The following is a 27,821-nucleotide window of genomic DNA, read 5'->3' as shown; positions in this document are numbered from 1 at the left end:
GCTAATAATGTGAAATAAAGATTAGATCATACTATCTTGCAAAATGACCAAGTGTTCTCTTCCAAAAAAATACTTTTTTCTCTGTAAAGGTTAGTCTGATTCCTGTGATTATAAAAAGGAATTCCCTGTCGGGTACAATGCACACTACCTAGGTGACAGATACAGTATAAGCACAGACGTTACCACTCTACAATATACACATGTGATGGAATTCAACTGGTATCCTCTAATCTATAGAAATTTTTTCTTAAAAAGGAATTATGTAAACATTTTAAATTATCCTCAGCCTGCCTTTATATCAATTGATGTCTACACACTGATATGATAGCTTACAATTAAACTAATATTCTACAGATGTGTGTTTTAGGAAAATTTGGGAAAGAAATAAATCCAACTTAGTGTGTATGCAATAAGTATTTACTGAATGACTAAAGTTGCCTTATTTGAATTCTCGCTTTATTAAAAAAAAAAGATATGTGGCACAGATCCACTTAAGAATTCAGTTAATCTGAATGAAAAGTTTCTAACTATACAAATATACAAATTTGGTTTTGCTTACAACTTGGGTATCTGTGTATAAACATTTTAAAATACATTTGTTCAAATTTTGTTATTTTAAAACTTAGTATGATTATAGTCATATTAGTCATAAAATATAACCAGTAGCATTGTCTTCTATTGTATCAGCTCATTAGGTTTTAATATCTTTAAATCTTTCAATAAGTTACAATGTAGCATTAAAAATGGAAACTTTCATGTCAATCACTGTGTAGTTAAGAACAAAGTCATCATTTTTTATAAAATCACTTAAGAAAAGGCCCCAATAACATAGATATCATTTTGAAAGGGTCAGAGCCTGAGTTCTGGAGATTCAAGCACCCACCATGATAAAGGAAGCATTGATGTACTTGCTGGTTTCCTCGGCATCACTGTCATCGTCCGAGGATTCATCGGAATCGTGCTCGCTCTCCTTGCTCATTTCCAGTTCGTGCTTAAGCGGCACTCTGTTAAAGTCATCTGTGTGGAGAAATTAGCGGTAAGTCTTCCTTTAAAACATCAAATTTCTGCTTCATTGTCAAGTGGAAATTAAAAAGTATTTCAAAGGGGACAGATTGTATTATGTAAATGTATTGATCTGAATGAAATAAGATCCTACATAAAATTCAGTACTCCTTGATTAAGAAATTATTTTTTAAAAGTCTAAGAAAAAGAAGGTCCCAAAAGGGTTCCAGCAAAAAACATAGGATGTAACTCTATGTTAAGCAACAAACAGATATAATGTTCCGTATATTTATTTAATCTTTGATACATTATACTTTAGTTTTCTGTGGAATATCATAATTCTGCTTGATCTAATTGAAAAAATACAGAGCTTAGATTTTTCTTTCTTAATTATATCTTATTAGCATTAAATTAACAACCTTAAATTGGTATCTCAGATTAATTATTAATTAGTCCAAAATTATTTAGTTCATAATGTCTCACTGTTCCTCAATTTCACTAATTTATAATATCCTGATCAAGTGATGTGATTAACTACATCACCATCAATTCCATATTTTACACTGTATTCATAAGGACTTCTACAGAAATTAGCTAGGTCAACCATGCACTGATCTGATTTATTTGGTTGTCTAGTTTATTAGCTTGGGTTATATTTTATCCACACTAATTTTAGTGTATGCAGCTGAATAAAATTAGTGTTGTACCAGATGTAATCATATCAATATGCTTAAAGAGTAGAATTTAAGTCTTGGAAATTTTGATACTGTTAAATTTGATGATTGATAGTTCATAGAATAGTTTCCCCCTAGTTTCAACCTCCCAGCTATAAGGGATGAAAAGAAAACATGAAATGAACAAATGAATGTAATTTTTTGCTATTTGGCAACTGCTCTGGAGTAAATAACAGAAATAAACTAAAAATAAGAGAGAACTGGTAAAAGAGACTTGATTTTTTTCTCCCAGCTTCAGAGGTTTCATCTTTCTGACAACACATTTGTGAAACAATTGGTAGAAAGAAAACGCTGAATGTAGTCTATCCTCCAAAGTCCATGGTAAGTGGTTCTAAAAAGGGTTCTAAATATTTTCTATAAGTAAAATTTAAATAACCTATTAACTTCTTCTCTATCATCAACCAAATGTTTCAAACTTGCTTCAAGATCATTTGTGTGTATATATGTGTGTGTGTGTGTGTGAGTGTGTGTGTGTGTGTGTGTGTGTGTGTGTGTGTGTCTCACAGTAAACAAATCCAAAAGAGAGGTTAACTTCATCTGATACAAGAATAAAATAAAATACATACATGGAATGACATTAGAATTCCTGTTTTTGTTTTTATTTTCTTCTTGATTTCCAATGTGCTGCGTCCTCCAGCTCCTATATGAAGGAAGTCTCTGAGAAAAAAAAAAAACAGAACAGAAAACTCTTTTAAAATGTAACTATTGGCTTAGTTTATTATTGTGCCATAAGATGTTCCCTAAAGAAAAACATTTCATTAATTTTTGGGAAATTTGCATACACTGCCTAGAACTCACAGTTTTTAAATTTGCCTCTGAATTTTTCCTTTCAATTGCTCAGATATTTAGTACTTTTAATATGGTAAGTTTGAACTAAAAGGATATAATTAGGTAACAGAATGTGCTTCCTTCTTAAGAGCTGCTTGATAGCAAAGTAGTATAGTTAGTTCATGCACAAGCTGAAAGCACGAAACTGATGTTGATTATTATCCATCTTGCAAAAGCGATGATAAATTATTTTAAATTATCAGAAATAAACTCTGCAGACACAGCATTCCCATCACCAAATCTACCAACCAGCTTGCATCTCCACCCTGATTTTCCATCTTCCTGCCTGCTTAGGTGAGATAACTTCATGGTTTCCACCAGGGTTAGAGCCATTATCTGTGATTCGGTTCACACTATCTCATGCCTTCTCCCCACGTCCATTTGCAAATCATTTTGACTCTTGTGCCTAGAATTGTGCTTGTCACAAAGCAGAAATTCAATCATATTTGTTCAGTGAAAGAATACTCTCTTTTGGTGAATAAATATTCATAAGAATGCTTAACTTTGACAACTAAGCAATTTGAGGATAGCTATGCCAACTCTCTGAAATCGCACTTAACTACGTCCTAGGCTTGCTGTCAGAATAACTGCCTAATAACTAGGTTAGGACGCAGGTACTTATCCTTTACTTTCTACCTACCAGCCCCAGCCAGTTCAACTTCCTAAGCAGTCACAGACTCCTCTAATTATTTCCTTTACAAACCAAAAACCACACACAGTTTTGAAAGGCGATATGCTACATTGCCTTTGGCAGACCAATATATGCTATTGTTTTGATGCTGTATTTTATATCAGCTTAATGAGGAATGGTTAAGATTGCTAGTGGTAGAATCAGATTTCTGGGTTTACACAAATCTACGCAATAGTTGTGTGAATTCAGGCATTTCTCATAAACTCTCCTGTGTCCTAGTTTCCTCGTCTGTGCTCCGCTGGGTGTGGTGTGGACCAAATGCAAGAACCTCATCGAGTGCTAAGCAAACAGCTGGAGAACAGATGGCACTAATAAAAATTACCATAATTACTACTATTGTATCACTATTATTACCTGGAATTCAGCCTCTACTGGCGACGGTTCACTGGGTGGATCTCTTTTCTTCATATTTTGTAGATATGGATGTAATTCAGACAAGCTCACTTCTGTTTCTCCAAACTGATTGTATTCTACTAAGGCTTGATGGATCAAGATGTACTGTGCCTATAATTTAAAAAAAAAATACATGTAATAAATTGAAAACTTAGAATCCTATACGTCACATTTAAATGAAATACACATTCCCATAATTTTGTTCATATTGAGATGATGTATGGCACAATAAACTGATATATATAACATTTAAATATTCTGGAAGTTGGCTCTCAGAGTCTTCTGGAATATGAGCAAATTCCATTTCAGACCACTTTTTCAGAAAAAAAAATAGCTTGACAAATAGATTATTCATGTACTGTGTATTACATCGCTTTTTTCCTTATTCCTAAAAATTTAAAAAAATTTGCCTGTTGCTTCCTTCAGTGATTATTGTTGAGTTGCTAAATCCAAGTACTAAAATATAAAACTGTAGGGCCGGGCGCAGTGGGTCACACCTGTAATCCTAGCACTCTGGGAGGCTACAGCCGGAGAATTGCTTGAGTTTAGGAGTTTGAGACCAGCCTGAGCAAGAGTGAGACCCTGTCTCTACTAAAAATAGAAAAAATTAGCTGGGCGTTGGGCATCATTGCTTGTGCCTACAGTTCCAGCTACTCAGGAGGCTGAGGCAGGAGGATCACTTGAGCCCAGGAGTTTGACGTTGCAGTGAGCTAAGATGACCCCACTGTGCTCCACCCAGGGCAACAGAACAAGGCCCTTGTCTCAAAAAAGAAAACCCACAAAACAAAAAAACCCGTAATAAATTTCACAGTATATTTGAGAGAAAAAAATCAAGTTGCTATTCCATAGAATACATTTTTTAAAACTTTTCTAGAACACTTTAAAATAGAAAAAATTATTTTTAAAAAATAATCCAATATGCCAAACCCAGATTTAGCAACTCCTAACAATTTACCATATTTGAATGCAGTATTTTTAAGGAAATAGTATATTTCTGATAAGTTTCTTTAACTACTACCTCTTGTGCTCACTTCGGCAGCGCTTAGACTAAAATTACCTACCACCTGTAGTCACCTCTGACTTTGGCTGTAGGCTTCCACTCTATTTTTTCCCCCATAGGAAAGAGTTTCTTTTTTTCTGGTTTACAAACTGTTTTTATACTTCTGCACTGTTTATGTATATGTATGTATCTATAAATATATAAACATTATACAATTTATGTTTTTTTTAAATATTCCACAAATCATATCCTGTATATTTCATTTGGCGACTCTATCCACTCATTGTTTTCATCTGGATTTCTACCCAAAGAGACAGATACCCACCTAGATTATTTCTTTCAACTACAGCTTAGCATTTGTTGTACAGAGATTCCACATGTTCATACTCTGTTTGCCAATTCCCCTATTGATACATATATTGAGGGTGTTTCCATTCTCCTATTTATATATATTTAACAACGTTTTGCCATTCTAATGATGCTGCATGCAATGAACATCCTTGTACATGTTTCTAGTTATGCACATGTGAAGTGCTTCTCATGGGTAGATACATACATGTGATGTTTCTAGGTCAAGTACAGACATTTTCAATAATGACCGTCACTTACAACTACTGAATGCATCGCATGTTTAAGGGGCTTGTTTAAATGCTATACCTATACTTGTTTTTGTTATAAATCTGTGAGAAAAGTACTACCATGACCTCCATTTTACAGATGACTGAACTGAGGCAGAGAAAAATTTTTTAAAAACTTGTCCAACAGTGCATAAAAGTAGAGGCAGAATTTGAAACTTGGGAGTCCAGCTCCAAAAACCAGGCTCTTTACCACTATACTATTCTGTCTCTTCAGTTTTAATTTTCTGAGATGCTGCCAAATCTGTTTTCAGTGTTTTTATTTTTTTCTCCAATCTGGTGTCTGTAAATGGCATTTCACTATTTTCTTAAATTATATTTTGTGGTCATCCTTCTTTCACAGTAATCTTATAAGGGCACTAATGCAAAATGCTTCTAAGTGTGGTGATTAACACATGTCTTAGTTTTCAAGAAATTTAAAAGAAAACTGTTTCCATGCACTGTCTGAAGTGGAGGGGCATTTCTGTTGCGATCACTGCTACCACCCCACAAAGACGCGAGTGCAAACACAGGTGAGAACGATCACTGAAGTTGCAACAAACCTCCACTTGAACCATCAGGCACCTCTGCTGCCTCAGCTTGACCACGTAGCCATAGACGTCCACTTTGTTCTCGGCCTCCAGGCCCTCCAGCATGGCGTCGATGCCAATGTAGGTGCCCGTGCGCCCGACACCAGCGCTGGCGAGACAAACACACACAGTGAGCGGGACCACGGCGGGGAAATGAATGGCAAAGCTGTCCAGTGTGAGGCTGTATAAGCTTCTGCTGGACATTGGTCACCAAATGGTAATTGCCAGGGAAGAGAACGTCCCTGACAGCCCAGCGCAGGCAGAGGGTGCAAACAGCTCAGCGCACTGCTGGGGTCTTTGCCAACCTGCAGTGCACGACCACGGGGGTCTTTACCGACCCGCGGTGCACGACCACGGGTGCAAACAGCTCAGCGCACTGCTGGGGTCTTTACCGACCTGCAGTGCACGACCACGGGGCCGCTGAAGAAGTTGCTGAAGGCGTTCACCCTCCTCCTCAGCTTCAGCAGCAGGTGAGGGTCCTCGGGGACGCCATGGTCTGGCCAGCTGGTGAACTGAATGTGAGTCACCTCTCGTCCACTTGCTTTTTCTTTTTTCTAGTTGAGATAATATTTTATTTGAGATGATTTTTTTTTTTGAAGCAAACTATGTGACATAAACAACTGGAAGGGAGGACCAGGGTAAAATGTCCCCATGCAAACATGAACCGCTCCAGAGTCCGTGATTCCTCAGGCATCTGCAAGGTTTTGCAGCCACAGTCGCCCTTCCCTGTTTAGACAGTAACTATCGTTGCGACGTCATGCAGGGCTCGCATGCACGACCCCGTCAGCGGGGACTCACCAGTGCGGTGAGCAAGCAAGGTAAGCATAGCCGAAGCTCCTATGCACTCCACGCTGCCAAGACAAACAAACAACAACAACGATAAGAACACAACAACAAAAAGCGGGGGTGGTAGAGGCAGGTGGCGGGTTGAATGGATGTGTGAAAAGACAGAAAGCAAAGCTCACTCTCACAGCTGTTTGATATACTTCTGCTTGGTAGGCCAGCAGACAGGACTATCTTTCACGTGAAGAAAATTCGATTAATTATTCGGTTAGCACCGTAGTCCTCAGGCCTTCACAAAATAGAAACGTCAGCTGGGAATTTAGAGGGTGAATTGAGGAAAGTCAGCCCCACATTACAGCGCATGTTTGTCCTAGTCTTGGGGTAGCCACCAGAAGATGCCTAAACCGTAATGCTCTGACCAGGTATGAAGGGCCACCTACATTTAGACAGCAGAAGAAACAAACAAACAAAAAACTTAAAAAGAAAGAAAAAAAGAAAATATGTTTTAATTATAATTTTCTGATAGGAAATAACTGAATTAATTAAGAACAGTGTGAACCCAGACTAATCAATGCCACCAGATGGGCACCAGCCTCTGTGTGTGCCCCCACATCTCTGGACCGGGGGCCTCTGTGGCTTAGTCAGTCACGTATTCAGCCACGAGCCCTGGGTAGTGTCATTGATAGTGTCGTGGGTAGTGTCACTGGTAGTGTCAGTCACTGCAGAGCCGTCCGGAGGCACAGCGGTCAGTAATGCCAGGGGGGCCTAAGAAGGGCTTGGGAGAAATATACGATAAGTCTGTTTTTCCTGTAGGAAACGGAACTGGACTATATAGAAATAAAATTTGCATTACTAAAAGCCCTCCAGCAAATAAAATTCAGAGAAAGTTTCAATGCCCCATATAAAAACTTGCATTTTTTAGACAGCTCTATCCAGTATTTTACATACCATAAAGTTCACCCATTTAACATGTACAATTCAGTGTCTTAATTATATTCACAGAGTGGTACAACCATCACCACTATCTAATTATACAACATTTTTGTCACCACAGAAGGAAAACCTGTACCCATTGGTGGCCACTCTCTATTCCTACTCAACCCCTCAGCCCTAGGCAACCACTAATCTACTTTCTGTCTTTACAGGCTTGCCGATTCTGGACTTTTCACATACATGTAATCATGTAACATGTGAAATGACCTGCATTTCAACTGTTATTTTAGGCCACACTGATCTCTTTATTTTCTGAACAAAACATTCTATCTCTGCCATGTAGGGAGAACTTTATACTTGAAGTGTTCTCTGACTATGTCATTCGCATAAACCTTCTTTCCATAAGAATGAGCCTCCATTGAGAATAAGGACTGTTTGTTCATTTAATAACTTAATCATTTATTCAACATATCTAATGTAACTTTCTTTTTTTAAAATACTTCAAGGCTCATAGCATAGTGGATACTTTTGATTTCACTTGGGCAAACACCTCTTGACCAGTAACTTAAACTTGACCCTGTTGGTTTGTGTTGCTGTTCTAACCCAGATTTTCCTCCTAAAGGTCATTAAAAATTATTTTCCCAGATAGATTTTAATTTCTCATATTTAATACTACATAATTGTGTTTTTATAAAAACAGTATCAGAACAAAATTGCATAATAAAGCAAACTCACATTTGTAATGTTCAGTTTTTGGATGATGTAATCGGGACATCTTTTGTGCTCGTTGGTCTTCACAACAATGTCTCCGAAAGCCCGAGTGCCCTCCTCCATGGATGGCCAGTATTCTGCACACTTGTTCTGTATTTTAAAATCCATTAATGATTTCACTTTTTCATTTAAACAATTTTTATTAAACTTTCTTAAAAAACCAAAATATTTTCTTAAAACATTAGGATATTTTCCATTAAGCACATTTACATCTTAAGTTGCGATGTTTGAAATGTGTTCTCTTTCCCATTCATGTATCCTGAAGAACTCCTTGACACTGCTTAGCAGTAAGGTGACCTTGCCAGGCTCAGTGGCATAGTAATAGGGGACATGCTCAGCGGTCAGCAAAAAGGATGTGATTGCTGTGGTTCACTTCAGGCTGGAGGACAGAGAGGCTTTTACTCCTCCTCAAGTCATATTCTGTGATTTACCACTTATATGCCCGAGGTCAGTTTTGTTTTGAATACTCACAAGTACTTGTGAATACTTGTACTTGACGTGCTAACTTACAATGACACTGAACTTGCAGCAACACTGCAAAGATATAGGGGACAACTAAAAGACTAGCTATTAAGCAGAAATATTTAAATGTTATGCATATATTTGCATATATTTACATATGTAGACCATTTATTTTTCTATATGTAGGAAATATTTAAATCAAATGTTAACGCTGATTAAAATAAAACACTGTCTTGTTTCAGTCACCAAGCACATATATGTGGCTTTTTGAAATGCAATTCAATACTTTACTTTCCTAACCCCAACGTCTGCCCTGTGAATCTTCTGGTTCTTACCCTGTTTCCTTCTTCACATCGAGTAACCATGACAATGACCGTGGCTTTCTGTTCCCAGATCATCCTCCAGAAATCATCGACAGTTTCATCCCTGGGACCTAGGAGGCAAACAAATATAAGCATAGAAGAAATATTTTCTTAAAAGTGCTATAAAACAATTTTTCAAAAAGAATATTATACTATCAAATAAATTACCTTGTGCAGCAATGTATTTTCTGGGTTCTTTGAAACCCTGTTCAAAACATAAAACACAAAACATAAAAGTATGTCATTTACTGTGTACTTAGTTATTCATTCACATGCAAAATTGTGACTTAGAGGAAGTTGCTTTAGATCCACCATTTCTTGGGTGTGAATTTCCCTGGGCATTTTCACATTAGTAGGGGGATTTTATTAAATCATGATCAGGCCCTGAGCTTTGCTAAACATGTTAGTTAACACTTGTAAACCACATTCACGACTTTTGTAAGTCTTTGCTTTTTATGCCAAATAGGAAGAAGCAAAGAAGGATTTTCCCCAAAGCCTTCGGAGGGAGTCTGGCTCTGCTGACACCTTGATTTCAAACTTCTAGTTTCCACAACAATAAATTTCTGGTGACAATAAATTTCTGGTGTTTTTAGACTTGGAGTTTGTGGTACTTTGTTATGTCAGTCCTGGGGAACTAATACACTATGGAAATAAATAAATACATTATTATAATTTGAAATTTGACTCTTTCATCTACCCCACTAAAAGTTTGCATATTCAAGTAGGCCAAACAACACTAATAACAACAACAAAATTAAATTTCAATTTTTTTCTTTAAGAAACTTTGGGAAATTACCTAATAAATCAGCATATATGGTAGCATGCCAGACACTTTATCAACTATTTGATTGTAAAAAAAAAAATTTTGTTTCAAGACAGGATCTCACTATGTTGCCAGGCTGGAGTGCAGTGACGTGATCATAGCTCACTGCAGCCTCTAACTCCTGGGCTCAAGCAATCCTCCTGCCTCAGCCTCCCAAATAGCTGGGACTATAGGTGCACATCACCACACCCAGCTAATTTTTTCTGTTTTTGTAGAGACAGGTTCTCACTCTTGCTCAGGTTACTCTTGAACTCCTGGCCTCAAGTAATCCTCCTGCCTCAGCCTCACAAAGTGCTAGGATTACGGGTGTGAGCCACCATGCCCAACCATTCAAATTTTTTTTTCTTCTTTTAGCAAGACTCTGTGGAAATAACCAATTTCATACACTGCTGGTGGAATATATTAATAAATTGGTACAACTCCAGTGGAAAACCACTTGGAAATTTCTTTTAAAATTACAAATGCATATACTATTTGGCCCTGAAATTCTTCTTGTAGAAATTTATCCTATAGGTATATTGAAACTCATTGTGGAATAATATGCCATGAATTACTATAAAAATACAAAAGAAGGGGCGAGGCTGCGGTGACCCAATGCCTGTAATCCTAGCACACTGGAAGGCCGAGGTGGAAGGATTACTTGAGGCCAGGAGTTCAAGACCAGCCTGAGCAAGAGCCAAACTCCGTGTCTACTAAAATAAAAATAGAAAAATTAGCCAGGAGTGGTGGCACATGCCTATATTCCCAGCCACTTGGGAGGCTGAGGCAAGAGGATCGCTTGAGCCCAGGAGTTTGAGGCTGCAGTGAGCTACAATGACACCACTGCACTATACCCAGAGTGAGAGAATGAGACTCTGTCTTAAAAAATGTAAAAAATAAAAAATAAAAAATAAAAGAAGGAAAAGGAAATGCTCTAGGTTCGAGGTCAGCAAACTATAGACTGCGAGCCAAATCCAGCATGGCCTGATTCTGTAATTAAAGTTCGTTTGTATCATAGCCACATTACATATTGTCTACGGATGCTCGGCCATTCACCTACAGAGCTGAGCGGTTGGGACAGAGATGTCCTGCCCTGAAAAGCCAAAAATATTTACTATCTGACCCCTTACAAAGAACGAGGACAAGATAACTAATTAAACTGAGACTCCCAGTCCCCGCCTGTACAATGAGTCCACCGCACAGGGATGGCGCCGAGGTACGGGCTCTTATCAGAAATGCACGCATAGATCATTTAGTCTAATATCCAGCACATAAAAGGCACCAGAGTAAATTACATTAATGCTTAGTATAATTTTGTTTGTAGAGGAAAATCTCATTATATCTAGTACCAATAAACACTGAATATGCTTGCAAATATTAGTGATTTTGTTGCTTATACCAGGGACATTATTATAGGCTCACTTCAAAATATCTCTAAGAATATTTCTAAAATTTTGCCAAGACAGAGAAGGAACTGAATGGAATGCACGGATACAAGAAGAATGCAAGTCGCCCACGACAAAATGCTGAGGCTGTCACTGGGCAGTTCTGCGTTTTAACTCACATCAATATAGCTGGCATTTATGTAGTTGGATCCTGCGTCTCCATTTATCTCAGAGAGCTCAACACGGTTATAATCATCTGTTTAAAGAAAAGAAAAATAAACACATGAAATAATCAATAATCAAGCAGCCCAGGTAGATGGAAATGCAATTCTCGATGAGTACTCACAAGGAAGGATGTCGACGTAACGGTTTTTATTCTGATTAGAGGGCTTTCGCGCATCCTTGATGGGGTACTTGCTGAACACCCGTGGAATGCTCTGAAAGACACAGACATCCTCTAGGTCACAGCAGATTAAGGAAAAATAATTTCCCCCTCACCAATTATCATTTTGAGCAGATGTGGTATCCTATAAAATGTTTTCTTCATATTGACAAAGAAGTTCCTTATGGTAAGTGAAATAAATATTACTAAGAATAATGCAAAAAACACTTTTTTTCCTTAAACGTCAGTGATGGACTGCTTTCAGTACAAATCTCATGAGTGAGGGTCAATTTAGAATTGGTTGTTGTGTCACTTTAAAATTCATTTAAAAACAGACTCTTAAATGATTGTCTAGAGTACAAGTACCAAATCGGCCAAATATATTTTATGACACAACTTCATAATACAATAAAGCATTATATTAAAGTATTACCAGCTCCGTACTGTGACATTGTCAATCTCTCTGAATATCTCTTCTGGTTTGTAAATATCTGCTAATAATATCTGCTTTATGTTGCAATATTATGCAGGATAAATTATAAAAGCAAATGGTTATACAAATATGTTTAACATGGCATTTTCTTGATGTTTGAATAGAATTTCCTATCAGATAGCAAGAGCTAACACATACCTGAAATTCAGCCAGAAAAAGTCTTCCTTCATCAGCAATCTTTCTTTTATAAGTTTCCAACAAAACATCTGCATGGATGGGCTCTACATTCATCAGTTGTTTTTCATCCTCTGTAAACATATTAAAAATGTAGCACAGTTATATGCCTGTCTTCCAAATTGGCAAACAAACTTCATTAAATTTACACCCTGTATTTAATCCTTAGCTTCTTTCCTTCTCGCACACATTCTACCTGAGAAATCTCACTCTTGTACATACTGTAAATCAATGACTTCTGAATCTTGTACTTCAGCCTTCTTCTAGACTTTATATTGTTCCCTCTACTCGAATGTTCTTCCCTATCTTCGGTGCTTAGAGAAAAGATCCCAGACCAAATATCACCATTGTAAGGACATCCACATTTCTTTTTGGTTATATGCATTTTGTAGCAGTTATCATATTTATTAATCTATGTTATAACTATTATTTTTCTTCGTATTATTTCCATTTTAACTTATTGTAAAATCTTGTAAACATACAGATGAAGTAAGAGAACATGATTACTATCCCTCTATACATGACTTGGCTTAATTTGATCATCTGTTTATAATCAACTGTGAAACAAGTTATATTCACTTGTTATGCTTCCAGAGTATAAAATATATTATATACTGTGTTTGTGAAATAACTTACTACAGAGAAAAAAAAATACACATTAACCATCAAAAGCTGTAAGTGTATATGGAATTCAAAAAAACAACAGTTTTAGAAGAATAAGAGAATTTAAGCTGTCACATGTAAAAAGTATGTTTCTCCTTCTCTTCCCTGTATTGCTGGTACTATTTCTTTCCGTATTACCCGTTTCATATTAATTTTACCCATGTATCAGATGAAAAAAGAAAGTATCCATGCGGCTGGCACATGTATCTTATCCATGGAAACTTTCTATCCAATCATAGCTATCAAACCGGCCATGTGCAATTGCTTCTTTGGTCATTGGAATTCCGGATACTCATTCATTCTGAGCTGAGGGCCACCTTCAGGGTTTCATGGGATCTGAGTGGATAAGTTCTAACTCGTTCCAAGGTGCAGTCATACCAGTTTGGAAATAATGTATCTTGTTGACACTCTCCCCGTGTGCGTTGGCTCCTTGAAATGGATTCTCCCACCCCGCTCAGATGCCTGCTGCTCCTGTCTTCTTCACTCTTTCCTCAGCCTATCAAAACTAATCCTCAGGACACCTTATCTGATTAATTTATTTATTCCTTGGTATTTATTAAATTCCAAGCACTCATCCAGCAGTGAATGGGAAAGGCAGGCCTGGCTGCCGTCACAGAGCTTACACGCTTAGCTGGGGGAGGACAGCTAACTAACGAATGAGTAAAAGTATAAGCAGCGTCAGGAAGTGACCGTTCCAGGAAGGGAAGGGAACCTACTAAGGAGCTTCAGAGAACCGTCCCGAAGCTTCTGCCTGCACACGTGTGCCTGCTATCACCAGAGAGAACCCTTCAAAGGGAAGTTAGCACAAGCAGACGAGTTCTGAAACTCCTCCTGTCTCCAGTATGAGAAAACGACTTTTTAAAATTGTGAATGAAATTTCAATTTCTTTAACTTGGCTCCCTTCTACTGGATCAAAAATGTTTTTAAAAAGATATTAAAGAAATAATATATAAAAGTTGAATAAAAGGAGAAAAAAAGGCATTTGTTTTCCTCTCCTAAGCCAAATGGCCGTTCTCTAACCTGTCCCTAGGGTGTCTTTTGTGGGAACAGCCAGCGGTCGCCTGGCAGGGACTTGAGGACCCTCCCCCCCCCCCATCTCTGTGACTCTCCATCGGCTCCTGCTTCCACGACTCCCTCACTTGTCGGTCTTAGCAGACCACATTCCTGTTCTTCCCACACGCACTTTGCTATCGTCTCTCTTTCTCTAGAGCCACCCAGGGCACTTAGCACGTTACCATCGCATTTGTCAATATATCATCTTCCTCCCGCAGACTCTAAACCCTCTAAGGGCAGAGTCTGGGGCCGTCGCTGCAATAGCCTCAGTGCCTGGCACGGCATTGCGTGCACGCTGGGCACTTCGCAGATGCTTGCCGATCGAATAAATGAGGGAATGAATTTAAGTTCTACCATGGCATGAACAGAAGTCCCTGTTAAATGAAAAACGCCCCCCTTCCTACTTTAAATGAATGGATTCAAGTGCAGGGCAGGGAATATTCACCAGTAAACAACAGGCGTACTTACCCCTTTCAACAAGCTCATAGCGATCATCCAAGCTGCTGTGAAAATAAAAAAACAAGTTGCGATATTCTTAGGAAACATAGAATTCAGTTGGCTTTTAATTTATATTTAATAAATGTCTTGAAGGAATAAAGGAATGGAGGCTGGGGGGATAGAAGGAGAAGAGAGGAAAGGAGAAGAGGGAGGGAGGGAAGGGAGGAAGAACCTGGAGAGGAAGGGGGACAGAAAGTGCAGCAGAGGGGGGTGGGGAGGGCAGAAAAAAACAGCCAAGAGTTGTCTGCTAAACTCAGATAAATGGCTGAATGATTTTATTTTAAATCTTCTGTTCTTCATCAAATGTAGCTATTTCTGGGCAAAGAAACACATAAACTTCTCCAGATATTTCCCTCCTTCCTTTTGCTTTTTGTCACTCCTCAATCCCTCTCATCCTCTTTGTCCTAAAAGACCAGACACACATTCTTTTTGCTGGTTATTATTCAGCCAAGTCCACATTATTAGCAAATGCAGAAAATATTAATATTTAATATAAACCAAGAAAACCATACTAAAAGTCTTTGATTAAAAGTTCTGGTCATGAACTGGGCTTCCTGCCGCCTTCTCCAGCACATGCACCTCACTGAACTGGCTGCATCCCTGCCTTGTGGGTGACTGATCCGTGTCACTATTGCCACCATTATTATTTTTAATCCATAAATCAGCTCTTACCAGGATCTTCTCCTATGCAGATCATAGATTTTATAGAGAACAACAATCAGGGCTATTGATGTCACAATGATCAGAAATGCCAGAAATGCTATCAGTGCTTTAGAATTATCTAGAAATGAAAAATAACATATTAGCAGGGCTTATTATGTCAAGTATTGTGCAAGAGTCTTTGGATAATCACCTTTAAAGTACTTCCATTTTAGTATTTTTCACTTGCTATGACGTTTCAAAAACGAAAAATTTTAGAGTTAGACCAAATACCTGATTTTGTGATTTTGACTATATTACTCAGAACCAACAAGAATATTTTATATTTAATTAGAATAGGAGAACAATTCACTTTCCTTCCATTAGTAATCTTTTATAAGCTACTATCATTTATATTTAATTCTTTCTGTCAATCATTCCATTTCGAAGGCATCCAGGAAGTAATCTAGTCACTATAATTTTCAGAGAGAAACTCATGCAGTTTAACCTTATATGCAGAAGTGGGGTAGCTTCCTAAGGGGGTCAAAAGGCTTCTACTTCACCAAGATAAACCCTCTAACCTGCTCACTGAGGTGTCAAATCAATTCACCAAGAGACAAAAATTGTTTCATTCTAGAGTTAGGATAAGACTTACTGTGACTTAAATTTTCACTAAGGTTTAATGTGAATTTCCTAGGGAAAGGGCAGAGGAGAGGGTGCATTGGGAATATCTCGTAGCCCGAATGAGTATATATCTTTGTCTTACATAGCGAAAGGGCAGCAAAATAATGCGGCAGCCGAAGGGCCTCCGCTCTGGAGCCAGACGCTGGGGGTCCCAGCCCTCGCTCTGCCGCTTCCTTGTTGGGAACTTGGCCGGAACCCTTACTCTCTTCGTACCTCCGTTCCCGAAGTCCTAACATGAGGTTAAGTGAGTTGATTCACAGGAAACACTCAGCACAGTGCCTGGGATGTAGTGAGTACTAATTACTCACGAGTCACGAAAAATGTTTCTGAGTCTTATTATCTGCCACACGCGTCTCTAGATACTGAGGATGTCCCAGAAAAGAAAACAAAGATCCCTGTCCTCATGGAACTTACTTTCTTGTGAGAAAAGATAGATAATCCATAATAAACATAAGAAATAGCAAACAGTAAAATAGGTTAGAAGATGATAAAGGCTGTGGAGATAAAAAGGAAGACGGTCCCTGGAGATGCTAATACTACAGGATATAAGAGCAGGTACCAGTTCTCAGGAAATTTACAGACTCCGGGGAAGGCAGACACTCGAAAGGCAAACAAACAAAGGAAACAATTACACGCTTTTTCTTATTTTCTCAAAAATGTAAGTACGGTGACGAGGAAGTAGGGAGAACCCACTTTCTATTAATATATGGTGCGTGGAAAGGTCTCCTGGAGCACGAGACAGTTTTTTTACAACCTGAAAGATGGAAATGACTCCACCAGAAAACAGCTGCCAGAAACAGCTTGTCTCATGTTCAAAATTTCTGTAGTTAGAAACTCATACAAAGAGGAACATAGAAAATAATTTCAGATAGAGACTGTCAAGACCTGGGTTTGAATTCTGGCTCTGCCATTGCTTTGATTCATGGGGCAAGTTGATTAAATTATCTAAACTTACTTTTCCTCACCTATAAATTAAGAATGATCTTATTAAAGGGGTATTTATACTTGTGGTATGGATAAAGATGGATAAATGAATGCGGGTGTATGGGTGTATTGTAGTGAATGTTTTTAGGAAAGAAGTTCTTATTACAATAGGCTCCTAAAATGACCCAAAGTGTCCTTGTTCTGTCTCTGTCTCAAATTCCTTTCACTGAAACTGTAAGTCTATGCCGGTGACTAGTGGCAAATACATAATGATCAGCACGCTGGTTTCCAGATTTTGTGGATAAAACCCCATCCGAGAGGCAATCATCTAATCTCATGTCCCTCAAGTACATTATTAAAATGAAAGGATGTTACTGGCAAAATAGAATACTCTGAAGTGAGATTTTGTAAGAAACTGCACCAAATGACTGTCAGTTGGCACTCTCACCCATCGGGATCGATTAGGGTTGTTTCTGCAAAAACATTAAGTAGCACCAGACTTGCATTGATAAACTCACTAATAATAAAATAGACAAGTCTTCAGATATACTTTGTGATCTAAGCATACCTATTCTCTCCAGGAACTCCACCCACATTAAAAAACTGAAAACGGCATCGATCCACAACATCAGAGAAAATGGGAAAAGAGAAATCAGAGGTGGAGCCATTTTGACAAGTTTTAGAAGGTCGGAAACAAAGGAGAAGAAGCCTCAGCCCAAATGCACGCTGAAAAGGATACACACCAGTTACTCAGGGTGCCTGCGTCTCAAGTCTGAAGGCAACATATGCAGTGAAAGTGAATCCCAGGTCAGAAAATGCAAGTGAAATGTCTATGTACAGAAAAAAAAAAAAAATACCCCTTGAAAGAAACCACTCCAAGAAAGAAGACAGAAGGTTATTCTCTGGAAAAATTAAGGGGAAGAGGTAAGAGACTTGGGGTAAAATCAGGCTCAGCACAGGGCAGGGACGAGGCCCAGGACTGAAATGAGGAAGACAAAACAATTGTCTGCAAAACCTCTGCTTCACCCTTCATCCTACCGCCAAGGGCAGTGATTAATTTATGGAGATAACGGGTGATAGCAGAGAAAATAAATCAGTGATATCACAGGGAATTTCCTTAGTCACGGAGATTTCCTAAACACCACAGAACTTCTTCTAATCACCTCTTCCTAGTGTCCCCCTGTCACCATGATTAGATCACCGTAGGAACCAACTCTTCAGGGAACCGTCAACACCACGGAGGGATATGCCAAAATAATGAGTCAACTTACAGGTTCCATGACTATTATTGGGCTTCAAGAAAGACTATAGAAAACAATGGAACAAAGAAAATTTCTCAGAGATATGTAAGTCTCCAGATCACAAAGGCCAACACTAACCAGGAAAATTAATGGGGGAAAAAAATTCAGGTAAGACCAAGAATGAAGAGAAAAGCTTAATAGTTCCACTGAAAAAAATATGGGAACACACCAAAAAAACAAACCAACAAACAACAAACAAAACAACAACAAAAACGAGAAGCAGGATGGCATTAGAAGCATTAGAAAGCAATGCTGGACACAGGAAAATAAAACAGAAATACTTTTTAAATTCTAGAATTTTTAGGTTTTAGATTTTAGAATTTTTAACTTAGAATTTTATGCCCAGTCAAAATATTGGTCAAGTGCCAGAGTAGAATAAAGATATTTTCAAGCATTCAAAAATTAGAATGTTTTCTTCTTACACTAGAGGACGTTTTCAGTAAAATCCGAAGGAAAAAAAAATACATGAGAACTAGATGCAGCAAATGTAAACCAGAAGGCTGAGGAAGGGAAATGTTTAGGTGGCAGGTGCGGGTCCACATCAGAGCAGGAAGAAAGGGGCCCTCGGAGGTCACTCGAGAAAGTTGTCAAAATACAGGCGACGGAATGAATCCAAAAGGACGTTTCTAGTAGCTGTACCCCAGCAATGAACAACCCAAGTTCTTCCCTGGAATAGATATCACTATTTAAAAAGTAACTGTATTATTTATCCCTTACGAAAATGATATTGTGAGCAGAGTGTTAAGACATTTTTTTCTCCTTTATGGAGGAAGGACATGAGCTAACTCTTTAGCTCCATTGACCCGGAAATCTTATAAAAGAGGAATATTAGCTCTGTGACCAGGCAACACTGCTAATGATAAAACGACCTGTGATTGCTGAACTATTTAACACATCTGGACTGGAAGTGCTGTGTAGGAGCTATATTGGGAAGTCCTAGCTTTGGGCTTCCTGAGTACAGTGCTCTCTTGTAACTGAGCACACGCCTGTTGGCCGGCACACCTGGAAGGCATAGCCAGCACACCTGGAAGGTACAGCCAGCACACCTGGAAGGCACGGCCAGCACACCTGGAAGGCACAGCCAGCACACCTGGAAGGCACGCCTGCGGAGCTATTCTAAGAGATACGATTTCCTTTTGGAAGGCAGCTCCCACAGCCTCACACACGTTCTCATTTTCTCACGTCTGACTTGTCTCTGGGAAGGTCAAAATCCCTGGATTGCTCTGTCCATGCTATGGGGATTCCCACTGCCACACACCCTCGCTCACTCGCCGTGTTTCCTGTCCTGTGTGTTTCTAAGCGAAACAGTTCTAGGTCTGGGCTATTAAGGTGTGGACATGAAAGGTTCAGTTGTGTCTAGGACCACCAAGGCTAGGCGATGATACAGCTATAAATTATTTATATAATGGGAAAAATTCAGTGCAACTGCTTTTATTATAAATATATCAGGAAATAAAAGCCTAATAGGGAAATAAAATCAAAGATATATGGTAGAAGTTGTTGGTTATTTAACATTAAAAGGCTTTTATTTCACAAATCTGTACAGAAAGAACTACAACTTTACCCAGGCCTCAGTAAAGCAGTTTGCAAAATAAGCTGTTTTCCTATCTTCCCTTTTGAGTTTGGGAAATAAAGCATCAGTGATTGTGCACACCCATGTGTATGTAAATAACAGAGAAAGGCCTAAACATGGCAAAGACAGTATCAGGAATAATCTATGGTTGATAACAAAACACACAGAGGCTTAAATAATTTTATTTACAAAGTTAACAAATAGAGAAAGCTTAAAATACTTTACTAAGTCTTCTTCCTCCATAGGCTTAAAGCTATAGGTAATGTTAGTAACTCTAGAAAAAGCAGGATATAATATTGTTTATATATATATATATATATATGTATGTGAAGGAAACTATAAAGAGAACTGAAAAGAGAAATGGTTAAAAGTAATTTCTCTGGTGAACAGAACAGTGGGTGGGGAATGTCATATTCAGCTGCAATTTTCATTATTATAATAGAATTTAAAATGATTTTTTCATGTGTACCATTACTTTGATTAAAATATTTTAAGTAGTAATGATTATTTAAATAGGCATGTCATTATTAGGGAGTGCTTATCTTAGCTGCAATTAGGTAAATCAAGACAGATGTCTACCTAAGACCCACTTCTGCCAACCACACTATTGAGAGACAGAGTAAGATAAAGTAGGTAACAATCTCTAAAACACTACACAAAACAACGTTACTGACATGAAGAAATGCCATAAACGGGATCATACTAGTTTCTATACACAAATCCTCTTATAAATTCAACAATCCTTTAATAATTGAATCTCCTAATTTGAATTTAAGGCATTGCATTTTAATATGATATTCACCTCTATATATATATGTTTTTCCAGATAAAATATTATATTTATGGAAAATATGTAATTAAAACATTTGACAATTAAATGTGACTAAGAATGTAAAATAATACATATTATAGGCACTAATATATATCTTAATATCTATATAATAAGTAGCCCAGTAATGACTTACAAGATGTTGACCGATGCATAGTAACTGGATCTCCAAAAAAGTCCCCATTGTTACAACGGATCTGAATTTCAGTAATAAAAAATAAAATGATTTAGATTCCAAGTAAAGTTATATATCATAATGTAAAACATACATTATTTATTATAGAATGCTATTTATCATCATTAAAATTTTTCTGATTTGCTTTAAAGTTGAAACTTCAAGGTAATATCACTATGTTATCAAATATTTTTTAAAAGATAATTAAAAGATATAAAGAAATCTTAGCTCACATAGCAAAAATAATAATAGTTATAATCAGCAATGATTAATGAAACTGTATGAATAAATAAAACCCAATATATCAAAATACTCATAATTTAAAGTTAAAATTTCCTATTAGTAGGCTAATATCTTTACATCTTATTTAAAAAGGAAATTCAACCATAAGCTGTTTACAAGAGTTTTATATATAAAATTCAAGTAAATTTTTAAAGGGAAATGGATACAGAGTAAAATTTAACTAAGCATGAATACCTGTCTTGTAATATTTAATATAAATAAAACAAAAACAAGTTAGATTTACAGAGAAACTGAAAGGAGGGAAAAAATCAATGAGAATCTTTGACAAAAAAGCAAACTTAAGTAAGAATAGATCTGATTAGTATCATTAAACAAGATTGATAGCTATGATAAATATGACAAATATATACCTAAACTTTTACCCTAAGGAAAATATATAATTTCCTCAGTATTCACAGAATGTTCATAAGTATTTATCATATACTGAGCTGTAAAAAGCATTCTATAAATCCCCAAAGGCAGAAATTATAAAAGCCAATTATTGTTTATGAACTAATAACTACTAGCAATAAGAAACTCAAGCACTAGAAACATAGAAACACTCTCCTAAATAACAGGCAAATTAAAAACTCTTCCAAATTGCAATTATAGACTCATTAGGAATTATGAACATTTTACTTTAAGAATCATTCATTAAATTTTATGTGCAGGTATTCAGAAATTAGTGATAAGGAATATAGACATGGGATACAGTCAAAATTATACCAAAGGACAATTCATAGCCTTCTTTTTCCTTTTAATTAATACAAAGTAAAAAAAAAAAAAAAAAGAAATGACAGGGAGGAAAAAACACTTTCAATCCCAAAGCTACAAGAAGAACGTCAAAACAAACTTATGAAAAAAGTAAAAAATTAACAATAATAAATCAACTTTACTAATTTATTAACCAGAGACCACAATGATGAAAAAGCTGACATGACTGCTCTCCCATAAAGGTGTGAACGCGGTCGTGGAGACAGAAATAAGCACACAAAGCAGTTAGGGGCAAGCGTAAAGAACAAAACAAAAGACAGCCTTTCCAAGAGTGGGGGAAGACAATGGGTAACTGAGTAATTATCCTCTCGCTTGAACTTTAAGACTTTGTTTTAATATGGTGGCCACCTGTATTTTTTCAGAAAAACTGATCATGTGTGCAGAGTGGGAGAAGAGTATTCTAAGAAGAGAAAAAAGCCTGCAGAGTTGCCTAAAGACAGCAAAACCTCGGTGTATCTGAGAAACTGAAAAGACACCAGTGTACCTGGAACCTCATGGGCGACAGGGAGCGAGTGGGAAAAAAGGATAAAGTACAAAGACACGGCAATAACAAAATAAATTTTACATGGACATGTCTTTGAAAAAATATAAATGGCACACTGACTCAAAAGGAAGTAAAATATCTGAAAAGACTAATCATACTGAAAGAAAATGCAAATGATTCTCAAAGAATTCTTCTGCATAAAAGGGATCAAACAAATTGTTCAGGGAACTAATCATCCCTATGTTATTTAAAGTTACATAACAAAGAAGAACAGGAAAATACCTCCCATGTGTTTTATCAGGTCAGCGTAACATTGACACCAAAATATAGTAAGAACGATGTCCCTCCTACCTGTGCCAACACCAACTCTACCCACTTATTAAATGATCTCGTTTGTGAATACTTATTCAGAAAGACTTAATAAAATGGTAGGCTGTTGATTTCAACAATACTTTAAAAGAAAAATGCACCAGACAGAGCAAGATTTTTTCTTAGAACGTGGGAATGGTTTAACACCAGAAAGCCTTTCACTATAACTCATCATACAGACAAATCACACCAGGGCATCATGACTATGGCATGACTAACACAATGACATAAAAAAACTGACAAAATCCAACCTATTTTTCCAGTTAAAAAACAAAACTCAACAAGCTCATAAATACAAAAACACTTCTTTAAGTGATAAAGAGTCTGAAGCTAATCATCAATATCATATTAATAATAGTGAACTACGGAAATTTCCACTGAACAGGAAAAAAAGTGACAGATTTATCTGTATAAAAATAAAAGAGGGCATCGCATAGGAACTGAAGTGCTATGAAGAAAATCAAAAGGCAAACTATGAACTGAAAACAAAATTTATAATACCTACGGCAAAGAGTTTAGTATCATTAATATCCAAAGATTTCCCTATGAAAACCGGACAAAGGAAGTAAAGAGTAAACACAAGAACAACAAAACTTTACTTGCCCTCAACAGTAAGTAAAGAAACTCCATTAAAACAAAAAGAGACACCAATTCAAATGTCACCCGCTAAACATCAAAGAACAAGAAAGGCATGTTCAGTGTTGGTGATTCTCTCAAACAAAGTAATTTGGTAACCTTTATCCAAAAAAAAAGTGATATATATCTAAAATGTTAAAATGCACGTAAATTCCTTTTGACCCAATAAATTCCAGGAATTTATCAAACATAAATGATTAAAGACATATTACAAGATTTTGCTATTTACCAATAAGTGTGTTTACTGAATGTTGTTTATATTAAAAACCAACATGCTTACTTATAGTTAGTAGAATGTGATGAAACCATATGATAGAATCTTGTGCAACCATCAAAAACTACATAGTAGTAAAATGTTTAACATGAAAAGAGGTGCATGATATAGTAACATGAAAAATACAGTTTATCAAACTGTGTGTTCAGAATGTTGATTATATATATAATATCCAATACATGTTAAGTGCAGATGTGTATTACATATTATGAAAGTATATATACAAAATATGGTCCGTGGTGAGATTATGAGTATTTTGAATTCTCTATGTTCACTGGTATTTTCTAACATTTATTTCTAGTATTTTCTAACCTCAAGGTACCTATAAAATTTTTGCAACTGAAAAATTCACATTAATAAAGAAAAAAGCCAAGGTAAAGAAACAATTTGGCAAAGTATCAATCTACTGTGCATACATTGTGCTTCTTGACACGGGAATGATAATTTAACTATAATTAAATCACATTGAAGTTCCAAAAACATTCCAGTGAAACATTTGCTACTGTTTACTGTTTTTAGCTCTGGAAATAAAAAGTTTGGAATCAAAGTGACTGTAGTCAACAGTAAGCTATGGTCTACTTTAAAATCTGGGGGACTTTTATAATGCGATTTCATTACACATCAGAGCTTCTCAAGCTCACGTGAGCACTGGTCTTCATGCTACTGGAGCACTAGATAGTAATCATTGTAATGTGCATCGGTGCTGTGATGGCATAGAGAGCACAGCCTTACCCTAAACTTATAGTCTGTTGAATAGTGAAGATTTTGTACATTGAAGAAGCAGGTCTTGTTTTCATAATTATCAGGGACAGCATCTCCAGCTTTGACTTCCAAATGATACCGTGCCCTGGGACCGTTCAGGTCGCTGGGAGCCTTGCACGTGACGAGCATGCTGTTATCCGAAGTCTGGCTGACACTCATGTTCTGGACTTTGCCGGGATCTGTCGAAATGAAGAAAGATGTGTTATTTTAATCATTTGATACGCATATCTGTGTTACTTGACCATTCGTGTGTACAGCATGAAGTATTCTACGTGTTAGTTCAGAGGGCATGGAGTAGTTGTCATAGTACATAGATAAAAAAGTTATAATGAAGCATCTGCGAAAAGTCACCTGCCCTTCCAGGGAGCACTAGCCTGTAGGCTGTGCTTGAGGCCGTGAGCGTCCACGCCACCCCTGAGCGAGAGCACACAGCAGTCGGGAGGAGAGAAAAGGCGGGAACAGGGAGCAGCGGGGAGACAGGGAGGAGGAGAGGGACGTGACACGGAGTGGGAACCTCCGAGGACCCACAGTCCGGGCCCTCCGTCCCTGCAGGGCTCACGCTGTCCCAGTGAGCGTCCTCAGGATCCTTCATTGTCCTCGGGCTCTGCGACATCACAGAAACTCAGGGAACAACACGAGCACAGGGCTCTAGGATCTGGACCTTTTAAATCAGAACCTAAATGACGTTAAGAAATGGGTTGAAAAAAATGGCAGAAATGTTTTATATCCTTTTAAAACATCCCCCACTCCTTTGGGAGAACTAGGACCTGCATCCCTGCAGCAGGCCGGGGGCTGCTGGGAGGGGCAGGGGAGTGTCTTGTTCTTTGTGCCCCAGGAGGCGGGTTAACCTGGGTGGAGGTGACCAGACTATTTTAGCCGAAGCTGGGATTCATCGGAACCTTTAAAAGCTCCGTACTTCTGCTCAGAAGCAGGACGCTGGTACTTTGAGACGGGAGTCTGCCAGCCTCCTCATTTGCCAACAAATTAATAAACTTTCCTTTCCTTCTCCCTGCACCCCTCAAAAAATAAAAGAATATTTTCTGTCCAGCTCTGAAGAGGACATTTCTTCAGGAGCTTGCTGCTCGCTAGGGTCTCTGGAGTTGTGGATGCTGCCCACAGAGGGCGTTTCTTCCTCTCTGTCCTTGGCGGAGGCTAACGTTTACCTGCTCTGGGCCTGGAAACTTAGGAGACGTACAGGTGACAAGAGCCAAATGTCACTGAAAGGAAACCTCAACCGGAAAATGTGACATAGAATAAAGTAGTAGGTAAGTTCAGAGTAACAAAGAGAAGAAAATGCTATCATATTTTGCAAAATGTTTTATCAGGTGCACAGAGGTTAGTAAGTTAATACTTTGTGGGACGTGGTAGGCATCTGACTGCAGGGAACATTTCTAGATTACAAAGACAACAACAGGCAGTGCATTTTTTATCTAAAATGACTAGGAACTTAATTGCCTGAAATCTTACAAATTGTCCCAGTGGATACGCCCTCATGCTTCATGGTTACAATTCTATGACTATATCTGAAGAATACAGAGGACCCAGGATAACAGTTCTTAAACTATTTTATTTTAGGTTATTATAAACCCTAGATATGAACAAATGTGCCAGGTCAATGTGCTTCCCAAATGAAGCATAAAGATAGATGTATTTTAGGCTAAAAAATTCATACTTTGCTTTTTGCCATTCAAGGAAACCATGAAAGCACAGAACTCACGTGATGTTTTTGTTCGAAAGTCACATGTGATAGCCGTCCCATTGCGTTGCACTTTTGCATTGTTGTAGGCATTTAATGATACAAGATAGTTTGTGAAAGGTTTCAAATCTGTCAAATCATAATTGTTCGTGGTATTATCCAGATTGAAGCAGATTTCTTCTAAGAAAAAAAAATGGGAAAACATAGTAAGTCCTGAGAAGTCAGGATTGCCGCATTATTTAATGTGGTCTCTACATGGTATCATTCCAAGCAGACGCCAGACTAACGAGTGGTTGAGAAATAAGTATTAATATATCCTTGATCCTCAGAAGTACATACAATTAACAGCAAAATGGTATTGAACAAACTCAATTATTATCAATAAACTCAAATATTCCACGATTTTGGTTTCCTATGATTAATTTGGTACATAAAACATTTAATAAGTTCAGACACATTGTGAAGATGATGTCTTTTCTTTCTGAGAAAGCACAGCCCCCAGTAGATATGACAAAAGTCTTAAGTTATGGTGTTTCAGAAGGATTATTTTTTAGTGAACCTTTTCTGATACTGAACCCCCAAAGTCTGAACGTTGATGTTGGCTACTGTTTTGGGCTTTCTCTGAGGACTCTATCCGATCCCCAGTGACCGGGTGGATCCCACCACACTGCCTGAAACCCTGCAGCAATTCTCGGGGGCTATGAGAGGAGGGAAAGCCCCTCCCGGGCACGGGAATCTGACTGTTCATTGACAGGTGAGTGAAACTGGACAGGCCGAAGGGGGAAAAGAAAACATTACAAGCGAAAGAAAGAATGTTTTGAGTTTAGAGAAAAATCTGATTAGGACAGCAGTTTCTGGCTAGGAGGCAGGACCTCGTTTAAACGTGTTTTAACATTCAGGCAGAAAAATCAGCATTTTGTAAGTGAAAAGAAATCACTAGAAGCTGACTGTTTTTGAGTAGCCACGTGACATCAGGAAGGACGGGGTACAGGCAGACTAGAGTGGCAGCAGGTTGCTTTGCTGGAGTGCAGTTACAGAGGTGTTAATAATACCAAAAATGAACAACTCACTCCACGTGTCAAGCACTGTTTCAAGCGGTGTACGTGAATCGGTTGATTCGACCCTCACCACAACGATCGCCTGGCACTCCTGGCGTCACCTGCATGCTCAGATGAGGAAACTGGGCTGCAGGAGGTGACGCCATCTGTGCACAACCCCACAGGAAGTGAAGAAGCCAGCACAGAACCCAGAATGTTCCAGAATCCTCGTGCTAATCTTCACCATTTTACACCCTGTATGGTGGGGAGGGGGGACAAGGACCTCCAGCGGGGCCGAACTTTGTCGTTGCCTTGGTCACCTCTCCTTTGGTGCCGCTGGTCGTGCCTGGGGACTTGCCGGAGCAGAGCAGGAAAAGCTCCAGCACAGTTTACCCCTCGTCTCTGTCACTTATCTACGTGGTGGAAGTTACAGCCACGTCTCTGCATCACCAGGGCTTTCAAATAGTCAGGGAGATAAAGCGGCTGTTCTAGCCTCATTAAAATTGTCTATTTCTCGGAAATCCCTCAGCTGGGTTAGCTGGTTTATCCTTGCCAGTTCAGTCCTGCCCTGTCCCTAGTGACAATTCTCTTTAAGGGCAGGAAAGGCGGGAGCCCAAGGGAAGGGCAGCGACCGTCCTCTGATGCAGGCTTCTGCCAGCTGCTGGTGGGTCTGGCTCCTGGGACGATGCCCCACTCGGTGCTGGGATGAAATCCAAGCATCAGGTGCTGCTCTCAAGATCAACCTGCTTGCATTCGGTGACCTAATTTT

At 38.1% G+C, this 27,821-nt stretch overlaps 1 protein-coding gene across 6 annotated transcripts in view; it reads right to left on the bottom strand.

The window, feature by feature from the left end:
* The window catches only part of PTPRC (protein tyrosine phosphatase receptor type C), a 103,729-nt gene that overhangs the window by 6,471 nt on the left and 69,437 nt on the right, over nt 1–27,821 (bottom strand). For 4 of the 6 annotated variants that reach the window (XM_045536323.1, XM_045536324.1, XM_045536325.1 and 1 more), the window contains 16 exons: nt 26,037–26,195; nt 24,290–24,498; nt 20,700–20,760; nt 15,286–15,394; nt 14,584–14,618; nt 12,364–12,473; nt 11,697–11,787; nt 11,530–11,606; nt 9,332–9,368; nt 9,137–9,234; nt 8,304–8,429; nt 6,249–6,406; nt 5,826–5,961; nt 3,610–3,759; nt 2,303–2,393; nt 884–1,017 (listed from right to left, as the gene is read on the bottom strand). In XM_045536323.1, the coding sequence (XP_045392279.1) occupies nt 884–1,017; nt 2,303–2,393; nt 3,610–3,759; nt 5,826–5,961; nt 6,249–6,406; nt 8,304–8,429; nt 9,137–9,234; nt 9,332–9,368; nt 11,530–11,606; nt 11,697–11,787; nt 12,364–12,473; nt 14,584–14,618; nt 15,286–15,394; nt 20,700–20,760; nt 24,290–24,498; nt 26,037–26,195 (1,781 nt within the window). The remainder of the gene's footprint in view (nt 1–883; nt 1,018–2,302; nt 2,394–3,609; nt 3,760–5,825; nt 5,962–6,248; nt 6,407–8,303; nt 8,430–9,136; nt 9,235–9,331; nt 9,369–11,529; nt 11,607–11,696; nt 11,788–12,363; nt 12,474–14,583; nt 14,619–15,285; nt 15,395–20,699; nt 20,761–24,289; nt 24,499–26,036; nt 26,196–27,821) is intronic. The other 2 variants (XM_045536322.1, XM_045536321.1) reach the window with 2 other exon arrangements.

Source organism: Lemur catta, chromosome 23 (assembly GCF_020740605.2).
Source record: "Lemur catta isolate mLemCat1 chromosome 23, mLemCat1.pri, whole genome shotgun sequence".
NCBI classification, from domain to species: domain Eukaryota; kingdom Metazoa; phylum Chordata; class Mammalia; order Primates; family Lemuridae; genus Lemur; species Lemur catta.
The sequence above is the reverse complement of the archived record's forward strand: the minus strand, read 5'-3'. Positions and strand labels throughout refer to the sequence as shown.